The 16149-nt window shown below is 47.3% G+C and overlaps 5 protein-coding genes across 5 annotated transcripts; 1 reads left to right on the forward strand and 4 right to left on the reverse strand.

Annotated features, from left to right (window-relative positions):
• Positions 1-251: 251 nt before the first annotated feature.
• POJ06DRAFT_43947 (uncharacterized protein) lies at positions 252-2929 on the reverse strand. The gene is made up of 2 exons (XM_056191030.1): positions 2511-2929; positions 252-2456 (listed from the first exon to the last, which is right to left on the reverse strand). Exons 1-2 carry the CDS (start codon positions 2838-2840, stop codon positions 333-335), a joined length of 2454 nt encoding a protein of 817 aa, XP_056040213.1. The 5' UTR covers positions 2841-2929; the 3' UTR covers positions 252-332.
• Positions 2930-3571: 642 nt separating this feature from the next.
• POJ06DRAFT_43951 (major facilitator superfamily domain-containing protein) lies at positions 3572-5953 on the reverse strand. Its single transcript, XM_056191031.1, has 3 exons — positions 4915-5953; positions 4793-4860; positions 3572-4743 (listed from the first exon to the last, which is right to left on the reverse strand). The coding sequence occupies exons 1-3, from the start codon at positions 5764-5766 to the stop codon at positions 3984-3986; spliced, it is 1680 nt and encodes a 559-aa protein (XP_056040214.1). The 5' UTR covers positions 5767-5953; the 3' UTR covers positions 3572-3983.
• Positions 5954-7626: 1673 nt separating this feature from the next.
• POJ06DRAFT_241410 (uncharacterized protein) lies at positions 7627-8623 on the forward strand (the record flags this gene model as incomplete). Its single annotated transcript, XM_056186135.1, has 3 exons — positions 7627-7703; positions 7763-8351; positions 8414-8623. 3 exons carry the CDS (start codon positions 7627-7629, stop codon positions 8621-8623), a joined length of 876 nt encoding a protein of 291 aa, XP_056040215.1.
• Positions 8624-11726: 3103 nt separating this feature from the next.
• On the reverse strand, positions 11727-13642 carry POJ06DRAFT_297716 (major facilitator superfamily domain-containing protein; the record flags this gene model as incomplete). The annotated part of the gene is made up of 3 exons (XM_056190626.1): positions 11727-13047; positions 13101-13373; positions 13424-13642. 3 exons carry the CDS (start codon positions 13640-13642, stop codon positions 12076-12078), a joined length of 1464 nt encoding a protein of 487 aa, XP_056040216.1. The 3' UTR covers positions 11727-12075.
• Positions 13643-15459: 1817 nt separating this feature from the next.
• On the reverse strand, positions 15460-15770 carry POJ06DRAFT_271791 (uncharacterized protein; the record flags this gene model as incomplete). The annotated part of the gene is made up of 2 exons (XM_056189523.1): positions 15460-15656; positions 15710-15770. 2 exons carry the CDS (start codon positions 15768-15770, stop codon positions 15460-15462), a joined length of 258 nt encoding a protein of 85 aa, XP_056040217.1.
• Between the last annotated feature and the right edge of the window lie 379 nt (positions 15771-16149).

Consider the following 16149-nt stretch of genomic DNA (forward strand, 5'->3'; position numbering starts at 1 on the left):
CGGGAGAGACGTGATACTGGTCATTGTTGCAATAGACAACATATATATGTGGGCAATTTGCGCATGAAACAAAAAGTTCGTTATCTGTTCAGACTCATACAATGGCGCTGCCGCTGGAATATTCAGAAGCTGATTATTCTTATCACATTGTACCCTAACCCAATGAAGCATGAGGCTCAGCTCCGAATATCTGCGTCGACTGCGCTTGTCGGAATCTCTCTCGTTGAAGAGATACCCGCTAGCGTGTATTAGTTGCCGTAGTGAAACTGGCACTAGATGGCTAATATACAACTATAAATTATAGTACAAGTCGCCATATCGCTGTGATTCAGCTAGTAATCCATATCTAGCTCAATTTCACCATCTCCAAATCCACCAGCCAATATATCGTTTTCCTCATTCTCAGTACCTGGTATCATTCCAGACGATTCAAACGACGGTGCTGCCAGTTTTTCCAATACCGCAGCTGACTTTGGTGGAGTCTCCTGTGGTTTACTCTTCGCAACAGTCTGGGCCGCGATAAAATTGACGTCTGTATTATACTGAGCCTGGACTGACCGCTTAATTCGCAGCATTTCTTTAAACGTCTCTTCACTACCGTTGAGAACCTCAAACTCGTGCCATTTCTCCCAGTACCGAGGATGTATCCTCGGGTCTGCAAATTGACTTCCGTGCACCCAAACAGCGCGTGCGCGATCGATCTCTCCTAGTTTCTCTTCCATTTCTGCAAAGTCAATAGAAAGCTCGCGGCAGTCTCTATCTGGCAGCAACTCAAGAGCACGCTCGTAGATAGTCCGGGTCGCAGGCAATCCGTAAGTGGCCGCAGTCTTCTTAATGAAGAACCGATACATTTCCGCACGATCTTTATCTGACACTGCCTTTGTTGCTCTGTCATAGACCTGCATCGCATTGCGTGCGAGTCCTCTAGTCTCTTCTAACTCGCCATACAAAAGATATAGCGGTTTCGCGAACTCTGGTGGACATTTATCAACTGCTTGCTCGAACAAATCTCTCAGTCGTTCGAGGTTCAATTTCCGCTCCATCGCCTTTGTGAGATATAAATTCCACAATTCAAACGCAACTGGGTAACTGAAGTGCTCCACGCCACGTTCATATACTTTGAACGACTCCTCGAAGTATTTGTTCTCTTCTAACAAGTTCGCGTAGTTCACAATAGTCAGCGGAGTGGCGATCTTGAGCTCGAAAATCCGGTCGTAAATTTTGCGCGTCTCGTCCAAAGTGCCCACTGATTCCACTAAGTCCACATAAAATGACCATAACTTCATACTTTTATGGAGCCGTTGCTGTGGAGTCAGATTCTCATCGAAGAAGTCAATGTTGGATCGCTGTGGCCCGCTGGTAGCTTTGGCAATAATGTCAACTGCCCGATCAAAATTCTCATTTCGCAACTCCATATCCGCCCATTCAATGTACAAGTCCGCTAACTCATTGGCAGACTTGAATGGAACCTTGACGCCTCGTTCGAAAATAATCCGCGCTTGCCGAAGATCCTCAGCATGCTCGTAAAACTTCGCAAAATTTGTCCACAACTTGTAGAGCTGCCCAACAGGCGCCTTCTTCGGTTTGATCGTTGCAATGGCGTCCGTGTATGTCTTGACGACCTGCTCTGCATTGCTTCCCCACAGTCCAATTCGCTTTTCCCATTCAACGACGTTATTTGGATTTTGTCGTAACAGAACGTCGTTAACTAGAAATGGCCGTCTGTCCATCAGCTGTTCGAATTTCATCATCCGAATATCCAACTCCGCATCCTTCTCGTCATCGATCTGTCCTTCACGCTGGGCGGTCGCTTCCATCAAACTCGAAATAACAGACTCCTCGAACTCAGCGTAGCTGTCGAAAATGAGCGTGAAATCTCTCACCGTCATAACGGTGGTGACACCTTCCTCGAACGCATCTCTAGCGCCTTCAAAGTCGCCAATCGCAATCTTATACATTGCCAGATTAACCCACAGCTTCCCCCGCTGATCCGAAAATTTGTCGATGCCAGACCGGATAATCTTCTCTGTATCAATCCTATTTCGAGCCGCGCCTCCCTGACGTTTGAAATGATCACGGATGTCGCGGGCATAGTGTACGAGCAAATCTGTCAACTCAGTCCAAATTTGAAATTGGCTCTTTCCGTTCTTTGAAATAAATTTAGCGGTGTTGAGAATTGCGATATATTGCTGTGCCGCCTCGGCGTGGTAATCGAGTTTCATGAGGAGGTCGACGTAGTCCTCTCTGTCCTGAGGTTTATATTGCAGGTACCGTTTATAAACACATACTGCCGTACGCCCTTTGACTGATTTTGCAAAATCGAGGTAAAGTGGCCATATTCTGTCATGCTGAGTAATTGGGAGCGCACGGAGTGCTCGATCGAACGCTCGCCGTGTTTCTGTCACTCGACACTGCTTCATAACAAATTGCAAATAATCAATCCATAATCGCGGCATCTAAAACGTCCATTAGAAAACGCAATCATCGTTATAACCGAAACCAATTCTTACTTTACTCAGCATCATCAAAGCACGTTCGAAGCACTCGTTGACCTTGACAAACTCATCTTCGAACTTCGCCGGGTTGATCTCGTCCAAATACTTCACCCGCAGGTCAAGATACATTTTCCATACCTTGTACGATCGTCCCAAGTCTCTGCATGCCCGCTCAAAAACAAAAACTCGTTCATGAATTGGAGATTCGAGTTTATGCTCGATGTACCTAATCCATGGCGCAAGCATATATGGGTGCCGCAACACATCTTGCTCATAAGGTATATCTGCCTCAGAAATGAGGTACAAATCAAGTTTTTTTGAGCTCGAGTTGTCGATAGAGGGCATTCTCGTAGTGGTGAAAGGTCAAATAAGGAGATCCAGCTTTGGACTGACAATGGCAATTATCATAATGTTTGGTGGTTGCGATAAAATTGTGATGCGCGTTATGACACCCTAGACAGGCGTCGGTGGATTAGGGGGCATCTTACCAGTGGACGCAGCTGTGTGTCGTCAGGCAACATAGTAACGTCTGGCCAAAGATCAGTTTGTTGACGGCCAGCTCGCTACCGAGCACAAGCTTACTTCGTTTCTTCAAATCGAACTCGTCGACAAAGGCTGCCGCACTAGGGAGAAGCGTTACGTTGTTAATGCCGTGAAGGTTCATGTGGCTGCTATTACGGATACCAGGAAGCAGCTGGTCGGCCCTTCACCTCAAGCCTCGTACCACAAATGTGCAGGCAATACTAAATTCATATTCTATGAAACAGTTACCAGCAAAATTGAGAGCTCTATGCTGATCGCGGCGAGGTTCTATATTTGATGGTTATAACACAGAACGCTGAAGAGAGCCCTAGCAGCGCATCTGTTCATTAATAGCTGCTAATACAGATTTCGAATTGCATTTGGTGTCTTTGATTGTGGCTTATTACGTAGACTAGATCGAAAGCGCGTTTGCCTGGCGGAGCTGGCTATTATTTTGGCCGCTGACGGACTAGTTGTACAATAATGTGTTCATTGATCGCGGTCAAAAATATCCACTCATAACATCCACAGGTAAAATGATATTATATCAGATTTCCGTCCGCTATTGATGGATCTACAATCAAAAGTGAGGAGCTAAGGCAGTCTCAGACACGGAATAACTGCCGTAATATACATATAAGATCATGAATACATAATGTCTAACATCAAATGAAACAAAGTACACAGCGGCTAAAGATGTCCAAAGAAGTAAATATAACAATAAATACTACATTAAATATAGGATGCCTTACTATGCAGAAGAAAAGACAGTTTACTTACGACTGAGGAACCCAAGATACTATGGACTAATTAAAATAAAAACTTGCAAAACAAATTCTATAACCCAAACAATCGTAGAACACTAGTAATCAAAACATTTAGATAACCAGGCCCGCCTGGCCCCAACCCCCGCACCGAAACCCCCCACCGGATGCCGAGCCAAACTTCGATACATAACAAATATGCTCACAACATGTACTTGAACTTTTGAGCCTGTTTCTTAGCGACAAGCTTGGCACCGTTCTTGAGAATAGTGTCGACAGTTCCCTCGTCGTCCAGGATCTCAATGTTGAAGCCGTGCTCTTCCCGAAGCTGACGGGCCTCTGCAACAGTGATAACTTCGTAACGAGAGACATCCTCGTCACCAGCCTCATCTTCGTCGTCATCGTACTCATCCTCGTCTTCATCAGCCATGCTAGGAACGGCAGGAGACGAATACTCGTCATCAATAAGTCTATATCGCTCCTCCTTGTAGCTCTCTGCATTAAGTCTTGCCAAATGCCGTCTCAACATGATCGCCAGAACAGCGACAATAAACATGGCGAGACTGCAAATGATCATTCCCCGCTCGTAGTATGGGGCGTCGGACTCCGGGTACAATCTCGTGCCTATAAGAGGACCGCATTGGCCGATTGTGTTGAGCATCACCATACCGGTTCCTTTACCAGACTCAGACGACTGGTTGTTGATAGTCCACGCGATCACCACTGTCACGACCGAGAAGAAACCGGACGCCACGAAGAATATGGCACAATATCGAGTCATAGTATCGCGCGACAGGGCGAGGACCAGGTAGCCAGCGGCCGAGATCGACGAGTGGAAGATGATAAATTCCGCACGAGACTTCTTCTTATCGGATATGTACGTCGTGAGCAAGACTACGACATAAGCGACGAGATAAGGAGGTGCGGAGAGACCTTGCGCAGTGATCGACTCGTAGCCCATACTACACCCCGTTAGCGAAGCCCATCCGAAACTAAACAGACCAGACTCACTCTCTGAGAATAAGTGGCAGGAACACAGGCATAGAAGCAAACGCAATATTGGCAAGGAAAAACATAGCCTGGCCCACATTAGCGCGATCTTCACAGACTCTTGCCAGTCAACCAATACATACCGCCGTGACGTAAACCTTGGGATCCTGCAAAACCTCCAGGGCCTCCTCCCATTTAAATCCGTGCGAGTTAGAATGGTTAACCTGCTCACCTTCAACTTCAACTCGTCGTCTATATCTCGAGCGAACGATGATCTTGTCCTTCAAGTCTAAGAAGTATGCCGTCGATGGCCTGTCCGGAAGATAATTCCATGCAATACACGCCATGAACATGCACGGGATACCCTCAACAAACAACAACACACGCCACGAGTCAATCGGAGTATGGTCCGCGACGCTAGTAATGAAATACGCAACCGTGCCCGCGAAGGCAGTCGACAGTGGGGCTGCGGACATGAAGATGCCGGTTCGGAAACCCATTTCCTTACGCAGATAGAAGAAGGACAAGTACATCGGCACACCTGGTCCAAAGCTAGCCTCGCCGACACCAAGCAAGAAGCGAAGAATGAAGAGCGACCAGTAATTGAATGTGACGGATTGCAGAGAGGCGACCAATCCCCAGCCGAACAAACACATTGTGACATAAATATGCGCAGGGACAACATTCCACAAAAACCCGATCCATTCAAAAGAAATGTACGAAATATAGAATGCTGTCAATAGCCAGTCAAACTGATTCGAAGAGAGATTGAAGCTCTCCTGCAGTCCCGCGATACGAGCGTTGCCAATGTTCGACCGGTCAAGGAAGGCCAACACGAACAACGTGGTGATAAGCGGCATCAAATACCGGTCAATTTTCCTCCGTAGCACTTTCTCTTCATCCTTCGTGAACCGGAGCAAAATCCTTTTGTGCGAACCGTCAGCTGGGGCAGTGTCAGCCACTGTTGCCGTCCCGATCATCGTATCACCTGGCATATTGTCGACGGTGAATTACGAAACGGTGTCAGGAAAACGAGTATGAACCACAAATTACAAAAATTGAAATCTAATTGCAAAATATGCCGGGCAGCGACCAACAGACAGCCAAATTCAAGAGAATGGTGGCCAGCGGGAATTCTGGCTGGTGTGGGCAGAGGACCCGGCCGAAGACTTAGAGGGGAAGATAAAGCCGGTGGTGAACAGCAGAGTTGAACTATTCTGGAGAGGACATGACCGTAGCAGTGTTATCGATTCCGCCTCCAGTTGCTAAATATATGAGGTTAGGGTTCTTAGCCGCGTCCCCATAACAAATTTTTCAGTGGCAAGGAATTAAGCACGGAGGTTATCATGTGCCAGCGATCTGTGGATCGCAACCAGAATAAAGTTTGAACGAGGGTCTAACGGCACACTAGCGTGCAGATCTGTCACTTTGATTTTACTGGCACTAGAGAATTTGATGAGACCAAGCGGAACGCAAACGGACCTTTTGTTTACGAGTTGCCACCATAGCTAGTTTTGGCCTGCGACGGTCGTAGACATCAAAGCGCTATAGAGTGTTGGTTCTGGTATTCTGAGAACCACGATAAATGAGTTAGAAGGAGAGCGGTACATCCGCCGGACAGCCGACACTGGGCCGGCTCCGGAGCTTGTGCGTCCGGGGCTCTCGAAATTACGGAGTGCCTGCGTATTCAGGAGCATCCCGTGCACCGATAACGGACAATATAACTTGTGTGAAGCTATGGCCAGCACAATGTAGCCCATATGAGGGAGAGTCAGTAATGAGCGCCGAGACTTATAGTCCTTAGGGAATCCGTCATATTCTTTTCATCGCCAAGCTTTCCGGTGCCAAATCCAATTCTGTTAGAGTACGCTGCTTCCGTTACTGGTCCAACGCTGCCGTTGGCCAGTTCTGCAGGCGTGTGTTTTCCGAGCAAGTAATCCGAGCGTTATGTTGAGATTAAGGGTCCAGTGGTGTCAATATTGATTTTACACTCCTCCGGAAAGCCAGGTAAACTAGCAGGGACAATTCATTCATTGGTGTGTAACGGGCCGACGCGTGAACTATATGCCATATTTTCCAAGCACATTGACTTCACAATGTAGCGGCACGCAGTTGTCACGTGGCCAAGTATGTGACACCCACCCTTGCCGATCACGTGAAAGGTTAATGACTAAACAATCCCGTAATTTTGGTTTCGTAACTTAACTAGCACAAATATTGTTTGCGCACTGCCTCCTGCGGCGTATAATGCTGGTAGTCTGGAAAATAACACGTCGGGCAATCGTACCGTGTAAGACCAATCACGATCGCAAATCAAGAAAATATCTGCTTATTAACTCTTAGATATTGGATGCCAATGGTCCCACTGAATCACTGACCGAGGGACTGGCTTGCGACTGCATGTGACACATTAGCCCTAAACCATGATTGACTCGGTTTTTTCAACAGCACAACGGGCCATAAATAGATAGCGTCCAGCCTATTCGGCTGCGAGACAACTTGCTACTTCCCCTTTTTACTTAAGAAAGGTGTACATTTCGCTCTCACATTGTTAACTGATTCGGAAATGGACGCGTGCAAGATCGACAACCGCGTGGAACAGCACCACGCCCAGATCAACAACTAACAAAAGTCCTTCGCCTGTGAGTGATCGATCAGATGAGCACCAGGGAAAGTATTTTAAGCTCGCGTGTTCGCCGGAATCTACTTCATCGACAACGGATATGTCGAGCGCGATGTCAGTTGCGCTCTCAAAGGACAAGTCGCCAGGACCAGACGAGAACTGGATCTCGGAGTTTGACAAGGCGCTCAACCTTTTGAAGAGCAATGCGCCGGAGTAGTGGTTGGATATTCAGATGCCGTATTCCCAGTATTTGAAATTAGAGGAAAGCTGGTCTAAGATAAAGTCCGACACCTGTTCAGAGGATAAGAGGTATTATCCTACAAGACGCGTTTGTTTCCAGATACTTGCTGATGATTTCGACATTGTAGCTACCCACGCTTGTCATACAATAGTGTCACTGAGACAGTGACTGTGGTGACGGTACCAAGAGACCTGCATGAAGTTGCGGCTTCTGAGCTTAGACGGCAAATCATGAACGGTATTGTGGAACACCTCTCTCATCACAGCCCCGAAAGCTTGGGTAGAATTGTGGATGCTGGATCTAGCGATGTACGAGGATCTGGCGGTGGCTATGAGCATAGCGTGAAACAGGCAGACGGACTATTCCAATATAGAGGCGACGGTGCCGATCCTGCGACGGTCGCATTTGAGGTTGGGTTCAGTCAGAACTATGATTCCCTTCTCGGTAACAAGGACGTGTGGATCCAAGGCTGTCATGCTAAAGCCTGTGTATTGATATGCCTTAATGAGTCTCCACGATTTCGTTATCCTAGTGGCCCCTTTGAGGATATCGGAGACGTTGGAGCAGAAAAGCAAGCTATGAATCGGCATGCCAATGCAACTGTACCCTTGAACGGCTCATACTTCCCACAGATCCGCTACAGCGATCACGTTTGGGCCGGAGGTATGACAGAAGCATTCATTGAAGTCTGGCGAGCCGACGGCCATGAGAAATTCGTGAGTGATAGAATATTGCATCATATTGTGGAGGCTAGCTGCTCACAGAAATGTTATTGTAGCCGCTGATAGAAGACAGGAGGCCCCATCACAATCTTACCACAACACTTGGCCTTCATGTGAGTGATTTTTTCGAGGATGATGCGTGGCAAGCCCTGGGAATCGAGGATTTAAACATCCCTTTTGATGGCACTCTCTACTTAACTCTGCTTGAGAGCGGAATGGTTACAATGGCTCAAGGCAGGTTTGCAGATTTCATCACAACGCAATAATTCTGTAATTTTAGCGTTGTCCTTCTCATTGCTTTGTTGCTCTGTTCTCCTTGTCGCTTTGTTGCTCTGATTTTATCGTTGCTTTGGGCGTTGTTCTCTTTTTTTACTTTATAACATACGTACAATCAAAACTGGGGGTACTACGTAGGATCATCCTTGAGCTTGACAGCGTGAAAATATCAGGAGCCGTGACTAATCACTATTACAAATACCAAACGAACTGCGCAAGTGATCTTACCCGACGGAGAGGAAGAATCCTAATTTGTGGGTTAGAAGCATGTCATCTAGTTCACAAGTTGGCCAAACATATTGATGTCATGTTATAGTTTACTTCGAATTGAATTATCTGTCTACTCCGGACTTTGATCCGGTACAGATTCGCACTAATTGCATCACTCTTCGAATAATGCGAACGTAGGATCAGAAAGCGGGTAACATTGGATGATGGCTCCACTAGAAAATGTTTTCGTTCCGGATCTGTGTTATCCAACCTGGATTGTGTTAATGTAGGATCAATTAAGACGTCGCATTTGAGGCCTACTGTTGGTTCTATGGGCTAGCCTAAATTGACGTTCCTGACCTGCCATATCGGAGTAGATTAGACTGTATAGAAAATACTGTTCTAGCTGAAACACCACATTCTTCCCCAATTGCTTCAGGTCTCCAACCTAGCAGGAGATAACGTAGTATTTGCGACCGCTGATCGACAGTCAGGCCATTGCCGGGGTGGTGGAAGCGGGCCTCAGGAGGATACCTCGTGGTCTCCGACCTAGGCCAGTATATTAGTTTCTTATTCTAAAATGTACTAATATTATGGCCGCTCCGAATATTCGCAGGATGTCCGCGCAACGAATAAAATTGCGAATATTATTCGCCGAAATTCGTTATTCGCATATTTATTCGCAACCCCTGAAACCTTAAAGTGCTCATAGTTTATTACGGTTCCAACACAAGAAGAGGCAAAGGCATTAAGGCACAAAACAACAAGCGAATGAAAGGCGGAGGCATAACCTGAAAGGAGGCATAAACTGCAAAACGAAAGATGCAAACCACGAAACGCAGGACTGACGCACTGTAATATGTACCTGGTAAAAGCAACCTCTCACTAGATAGCAAGAAAAGTGCGAGCTCGCTATCAATTTACTCCTTACATCACATTGAGTGGGTGACCTCGAGGTCGTATCCTTTCGGGATTCTGAACCCAAATTCGATGATCCACCGGCTCTAGATCTCCGTGCTCAAGGTACCACTGCGACATGAAGTGTTCGGGCTCCAGAGAATAGCCATCGGCAAGGATAGGCTGAATTGTATGAGCACACGGCATTCCCATTGTTCTAGTGAAGACACCTGTACAAGGACGGAGAGCGGTTGTTGCAGTTAGGTTGAATTGCTTCATATGAGCCAGCAGCTTGTCTAGTGCGTATGGAGATATAATTCCGTTACAAGCAGCAAAGAGTTGCCGACTATGACGATGCTGACGGGTATTCTTTGCGCGTTCCACCTCCACGCTATATTCATGATATTGGTCTTTGAAGATCAAGCTGAATGTATCCACAACAATTCGTGACGGTGACTCGTTGCGCGAGTTGCAGCTACGGATGTCCTCTCAGCGGAAACTTGACATGCGGTCAGTTACTTCGTATTTGAATGCATCTACGGGCTCAACTTTTCGGTGCCCAAGTTAGAGTCGCTGTCATAGCCTTCCTGCGTCTTGCTCTGATTAGAGTTGTCCAGAGACGCTCTCGCGTGAGAATGCTCTGTCACAAAGCTGACCTCCTGCAGCGCACTGGGGCGGAATGGAGTGCTCACAGACCAACGTTGAGGTGATAGACGATCTACATGAGTTGCCACAGTGAGGTGTAAGCTGTAATCGCGGCCTCATTGTGGCTTTGCCTAGGAAACTAGTTAGTTGGTTTTGGTGGAAATACATATAGGCGACTCTTTCCCATCCCCGGCTCGTGGAATAACATTAATCCACACTTACGACCTGGTCACCCCCAATCGCCTACTTTATTTGTTCACGCTAGGGCTGCTCCGAATTCGAATATTCGCAGTAATCGGCATTATTCGTATTCGTTATTCGCAAGTCCCAACCGCTGGCAAATCCTGAGCAGTGCGAATAATATTCGTAATTTATTCGGCGACTAACGAATATTATTCGCCGAATATTCGCATCTAATCACGTGCTCAGGGGATTAGGGCTGTGTCGGATGCGGATATCCGCCTAATTTGACCGTATCCGCCATCCGCCATCCGCCATCGCGAGTTTGGCGGATTTACATCCGCCATCCGTCATCCTCCATTACAAGTTTGTCGGATCCTCATCCGCCGTCTTGTCGAATAAATCCGCCTTCCTATCCGCCTTGATCGGATAAATCTAAAATGATTACACTAGCCTAATTAGGTTAGAGGATTTCCTTTGATAATTTAGCGCCAAACGTTACCTGGAAATCAAAATTTCACCCGTTTTCGTTGATACGACTCTCCCACCTTAAGTAAATAATAAAATAGTCAGGATTACAAGACAATGTACTTGTCAGCAAACGCGTGCGGCATCGACGATCTGCATTCTGTAAGCGCGTCGACGACAATATGCAATGTTCTGCCTGAGAATTAATCCATTTTTTTCAAATCTCGAATACAAACCTCGAAATCCATAGCTAACTCATTCGGACATTGCGATATAATATATCCTCGCGGAACTCTAACCGTTTCGAGAATATACACTTCTCAGCTACATCACAGTGAACCTTGGACCTGACCTTAAATACTCCACATCGATCTTTCCTAATTAGGAAATTATCCGCCTTATCCGCCATCCGCCGGCGGATACGGCGGATAAATATCCGCCAATTTGGGACCTGGCGGATATTTATTCGACATCCATATCCGCCAACTTTAAATGCGGCGGATATTTATTCTAGGCGGATAATTTGGCGGATAGAATCCGCCATATCCGCCCATCCGTCACAGCCCTACAGGGGATGCCCCCTAATAAATTTAATTTACAGTTTCAAGAGCCAATATGGCCCCTTACAGCCTTCCAGCTCAATGTGATGTAAAGAGTAAATTGATAGCGAGCTGCGCACTTTTCTTGCTCTGTGACCTAGTGAGAGCTTGCTTTTACCAGGTACATAGGGGTGGATACGTCGTCCAATAATGCTTCCACGCCGTCTTACCCGATAACTTCAGAAAAGTCTGAGGAGCAACTACGACAATGGCAGTAACTAATACACTCAAGGTACGAGCGCCGCACGCGCAAGACGGAAGTCCGGTCCCGGCCCCCAGGCGCCGAGAGGACAGGACTTGCTTCAATTCTTTCTAAGCAACAAAAAATATACTGTTCCATGTTTGCTAAATAAAGTATGGACAATTCATACCAGGCTCATCCAGAGATCAATGCAGATCGATCGATAACCAAACATGTTTCCAGAACTGTCGTCATACCCTGCTCAATAAGCGTACAAAACAACTGTCTCCGGCGCCGTCCTTCTGATGCGCTCATTATCCCTCTTAAGTCCGACCTTTGTGAACCATGTGGCGGCGATGACAGCAACGGAGAAGGCTGCAGAGGAACTCATGCCAATGACATACCTTGGGGCATCGCTGCTGGGCCACAGATATGCTGTGTAGACGGACGAAACGTTACTCAACATGTTAATCAGTGCCATCGAAACCGCTTTCTTTTCAGGCGTCTGCCCGAGCGTGGACGCAGCCCATCCCAGGCAAATGTCGTTCACTGCTGAGCTGAACGACACGAAGATGACCATGCCGACGTATCTGACAGCGATATTGGTTGTAGCTGCCGCCATCACGAAGCCGACGACGTCCAGGAAGGTACCGATTATCATATGCCATGTTCGCTCATTTCGTTTTCCAGAAGACCATGACATGGCGGCTCCAACGAAACAAGCGACAACATATGGCGGGCAAGTCAGAGCTAAAGTAACTGTAGTGTTGAATCCGAGCGTCTTGATAACGCTTGGAAAGAAGTTTTTGAAGCTCTCAGCTGAAATCTGCATGTTCATATTGAAGCAGAAAAGCCACATGCGGTAGTCTTTAGCGGCTGCCTTTAGGCCGTTCCAAACGCTGGTGGTGCCAGCATGCTCGGTGGTGTCCCGCATAATCCGCTCGTGTGCGAGTTGACGCTCGTCTTCGGTGAGCCACCATGTTGTGAGTGGCGTGTTCGGCAGAGTCACGAGGCTGAGCAAGCCAATGCCAAACGAAACAACACCTGTGATGATAAAAAGCCAGCGCCAGCCGGCGAGGCCGTGGACGCCGTCGAGAGTGGCGAAAATTGCGGCGGCAAACAATCCGCAAAACGCGTTGGCCGCGATGTTGCCGGTGTAGAAAAGTGCGATCCGGAGAGAGATCTCTTTCTTTGTGTAAAAGATTGAAAGCAAATACAGAGCGCCAGGATAGAACTAGGAGGCGTCAGTACTACTATCGTACAAATGTGCAGCAGAGTAGAACCTACGGGAGCCTCGACGAAGCCTAAGAAAAATCGGGTGAGCAACAAGCCTTTGTAATCCTTAACGATGGCCATCATTCCTGAAACAACGGACCAGGTGACGGTGAAGCCGGCCATGTATAGCGACGGTTTGACGCGGGTGAGAATCATATTGGATGGGAGTTGGCCGATAAGGTATCCGCAGAACAGGATCGAGATAGCGGTATTGTACTGATTGCCATGCAAGTTAAGGTCCTGCGTGAGCGTGTTCAGCTTGCCATTGGTGATTGCATTTCGGTCCTTGACGATATTAGCATGCTCTACATCAGAAGTCGCACAAATGGACGTGCCATGTAGTTGCAGAAGTACATGACCCAAAGGGTGGGAATAATAATCATATCCAGCTTTCGGACAAGTTTTATCTCCCTTGGATCTGTCTTTTCGCTAACGCCAGAGTAGTCGGCCTTTCGGACGACGTTCTGTCCGTTGTCTCCTCCATACTCGACAAGTTCGAGATCGACCTTCTCGTCCTCAATTCTGACTTGTGTTTGTTCGTCCGTGTTGCCCATGATAGATGCAAACTATTGGCAGGTCTTACCAGTCTACGTTGGTTTCACTGCGGAATCCGGGGAAGCATACGGGAGTATTTATAGCCAGGCCCGGGCGTTGGAGCACCGCGGGCGATACTGCTCAAGTATGTTCAAGGTCATCGTGATTCGTGACTTTTGCAATTAAGCGCGTTAGCGGGGAAGAACAGTCCAACTGTGGGGAAGGCTTCTGCAGCCGCAACAGAACTAAAACACTGGTAAAGATGGCGCTAATGCCAAGCCACGGGTGGCCAGTGTGCATCTGTTGTCGGGATATGTAGCGAGCGCTGCCGGTGGTTCGCCCGCGTGGGGCATCACAATGCACGACGCTAGATGCAGGGCCGCGAATGCGCTAGGCTCTGCTGGGTTGCTGGTGGGGAGATAGCAAGACCGTGGATCAGTCAGATAGACGCTAGAGTGCCCCCATTGAGTTCCCTGAATTTGTATAAATGCTCTCGGTAACAGTAGCACGCAGTTAGATAGTTGGACGGCAAAAGCTCAGTAATAACAAAAGTCAAACAAGCGCCTCCCGCCCGTCGATAAAGCCTTCAAAGATGTATGACCATGCCAGGCTAAGGTTTGACAAAGCCCGCATATTTATCGAGCCTGTACATTGCCGCGAGCTAAGATGTCCCATCGAGCCACCTGTAGCGGGAGCTGTGAGGAATCACCGTCATTGCTCGTACGATAAAGGAACCATACAGCGTAGAATTATTCACCAGCAAGACCCCCGCGAGACCAAACTTCAACGTCATCAGACACATCCCGCACCATCCCGCAACCAATTTTTAAGTTTAATAAGTTGCGCTTATCTCGCTTAGCGCGTCCATGTTTACTTCAAATGGTCAAGCACTTTTGTGTCATATTATCCCATCACCGTCGCACGGCAATGTGCGCATTTACATTGTCCAGCATCTTCGCCTTCTTCAAAAATTTCGTATAGCTGGAAGATGTGATAATAGTGATGGTAAAGCAGTTTGGCAACGTGAGGAGTGAGGTTAAACATGATGTTTGGAGATTTAGACGGCTGTGATGATCCAAATTTTCGCGTTTGCAGAGACAAGGATGTCCCATCCCACTTATCCCACGGCTCTGCTATTCCCCACATCGTTACTCCCCGCATTCAACTAATTAACGTTGATCACTAAGGCCTTGACAGCTCCGCATCTATGGCACGGCATGCACTATGTGATCCTTTTCTTATTAATAACTTCCAACGTATACGAGTTTCTTAGGGCGTCCGCTTCAACCATTGGACAGGTGCTTCTTCGAGAGACGGAAGGCAAATAAAACTCATACCTCTTTATCTTCTGCTTTCTAGATTAGTACTATTGGACGTATACAAGTCTTAAATCCGCACAATAAGGATTCACGAGTTTGACCTGTTCTGCTATGCAGACCCGAGATGGACCAAATGGACACTATGATAACGCGTCGTAAACGCATTGACTACTTCGCTCTCAATCATGGAAGCAATGAAGAAGCAACATGTCCTATCATATATCATATATCCTATCTCCTATCTAGCAAAACTCTATATGCTAACAGCAATGGGCACGGAAATTGGGGACTTACGCTTGGAAGAAGTTTTTAAAGCTCTCAGCTGAAATCTGCATGTTCATATTGAAGCAGAAAAGTCACATGCGTGATCCGATAGTCTTTAACGGCTTGCTTTAGACCGTTCCAAACGCTAGTGGAGCCAACATGCTCGGTGGTGTCCCGCTTAATCATCCGCTCGTTTGCGAGTTGACGCTCGTCTTCGGTGAGTCACCATGTTGTGAGTGGCGTCTTCGGTAGAGTCACGAGACTGAGTAAGCCAATTCCAAACGAGACAATATCCTGTGATGAACGCCGTCGAGAGTGGCGAAAATTGCGGCGGCAAACAATCTGCAAAACGTGTTGGCCGCGATGTTGCCAGTGTAGAAAAGTGCGATCCGGAGAAAGATCTCTTTCTTGTGTAAAAGATTGAAAGCAAATACAGAGTGCCAGGATAGAACTACGAGGCATCAACATTACCATCGTACGAATGTGAAGCAGAGTATAACCTACGGGACCAGGTGACGGTGAAGCCGGCCATGTATAGCGATGGTTTGACGCGGGTGAGAACCATATTGGACGGGAGTTGGCCGATAAGATATCTGCAGAACAGGATCGAGATAGTGGTATTGTACTGATTGCCATGCAAGTTAAGGTCCTGCGTGAGAGTGTCCAGCTCGTCATTGGTGATCGCATTTCGGCCCTTGACGATATTAGCACGCTCTACATCAGAGGTGGCGTGAGTTTTGTTTGTATGTGGCAAGACTTTCGCGAGACTCGGTAAGCAGAGTTTAAGTTGCCTTTAAACCTTACGGTTAAATTTTACGTTAAAACTAGTATAAACCCCAACCCCAGCACTGTTTTAGAATCGCACGACGACTTCACTCAGTGCTCTCCGTCATACTATTTCTGATATTGCAGTAACCTTGTAAGGGCATAATTTGGACGCCAAA

This window comes from Lipomyces tetrasporus (assembly GCF_029532465.1).
Source record: "Lipomyces tetrasporus strain NRRL Y-64009 chromosome Unknown POJ06scaffold_13, whole genome shotgun sequence".
Lineage (NCBI taxonomy): Eukaryota > Fungi > Ascomycota > Lipomycetes > Lipomycetales > Lipomycetaceae > Lipomyces > Lipomyces tetrasporus.

Bases quoted from the DNA above. Each gene is read 5' to 3' on its own strand.
- POJ06DRAFT_43947 (XM_056191030.1), bottom strand. From the start codon at position 2,840: ATGCCCTCTATCGACAACTCGAGCTCAAAAAAACTTGATTTGTACCTC. The intron at 2,457-2,510 runs GTAAGAATTGGT...TGGACGTTTTAG, and splicing joins CTTTGATGATGCTGAGTAAA to ATGCCGCGATTATGGATTGA.
- POJ06DRAFT_43951 (XM_056191031.1), bottom strand. From the start codon at position 5,766: ATGCCAGGTGATACGATGATCGGGACGGCAACAGTGGCTGACACTGCC. The intron at 4,861-4,914 runs GTATGTATTGGT...AATGTGGGCCAG, and splicing joins CCAAGGTTTACGTCACGGCG to GCTATGTTTTTCCTTGCCAA. The intron at 4,744-4,792 runs GTGAGTCTGGTC...AACGGGGTGTAG, and splicing joins CTGCCACTTATTCTCAGAGA to TATGGGCTACGAGTCGATCA.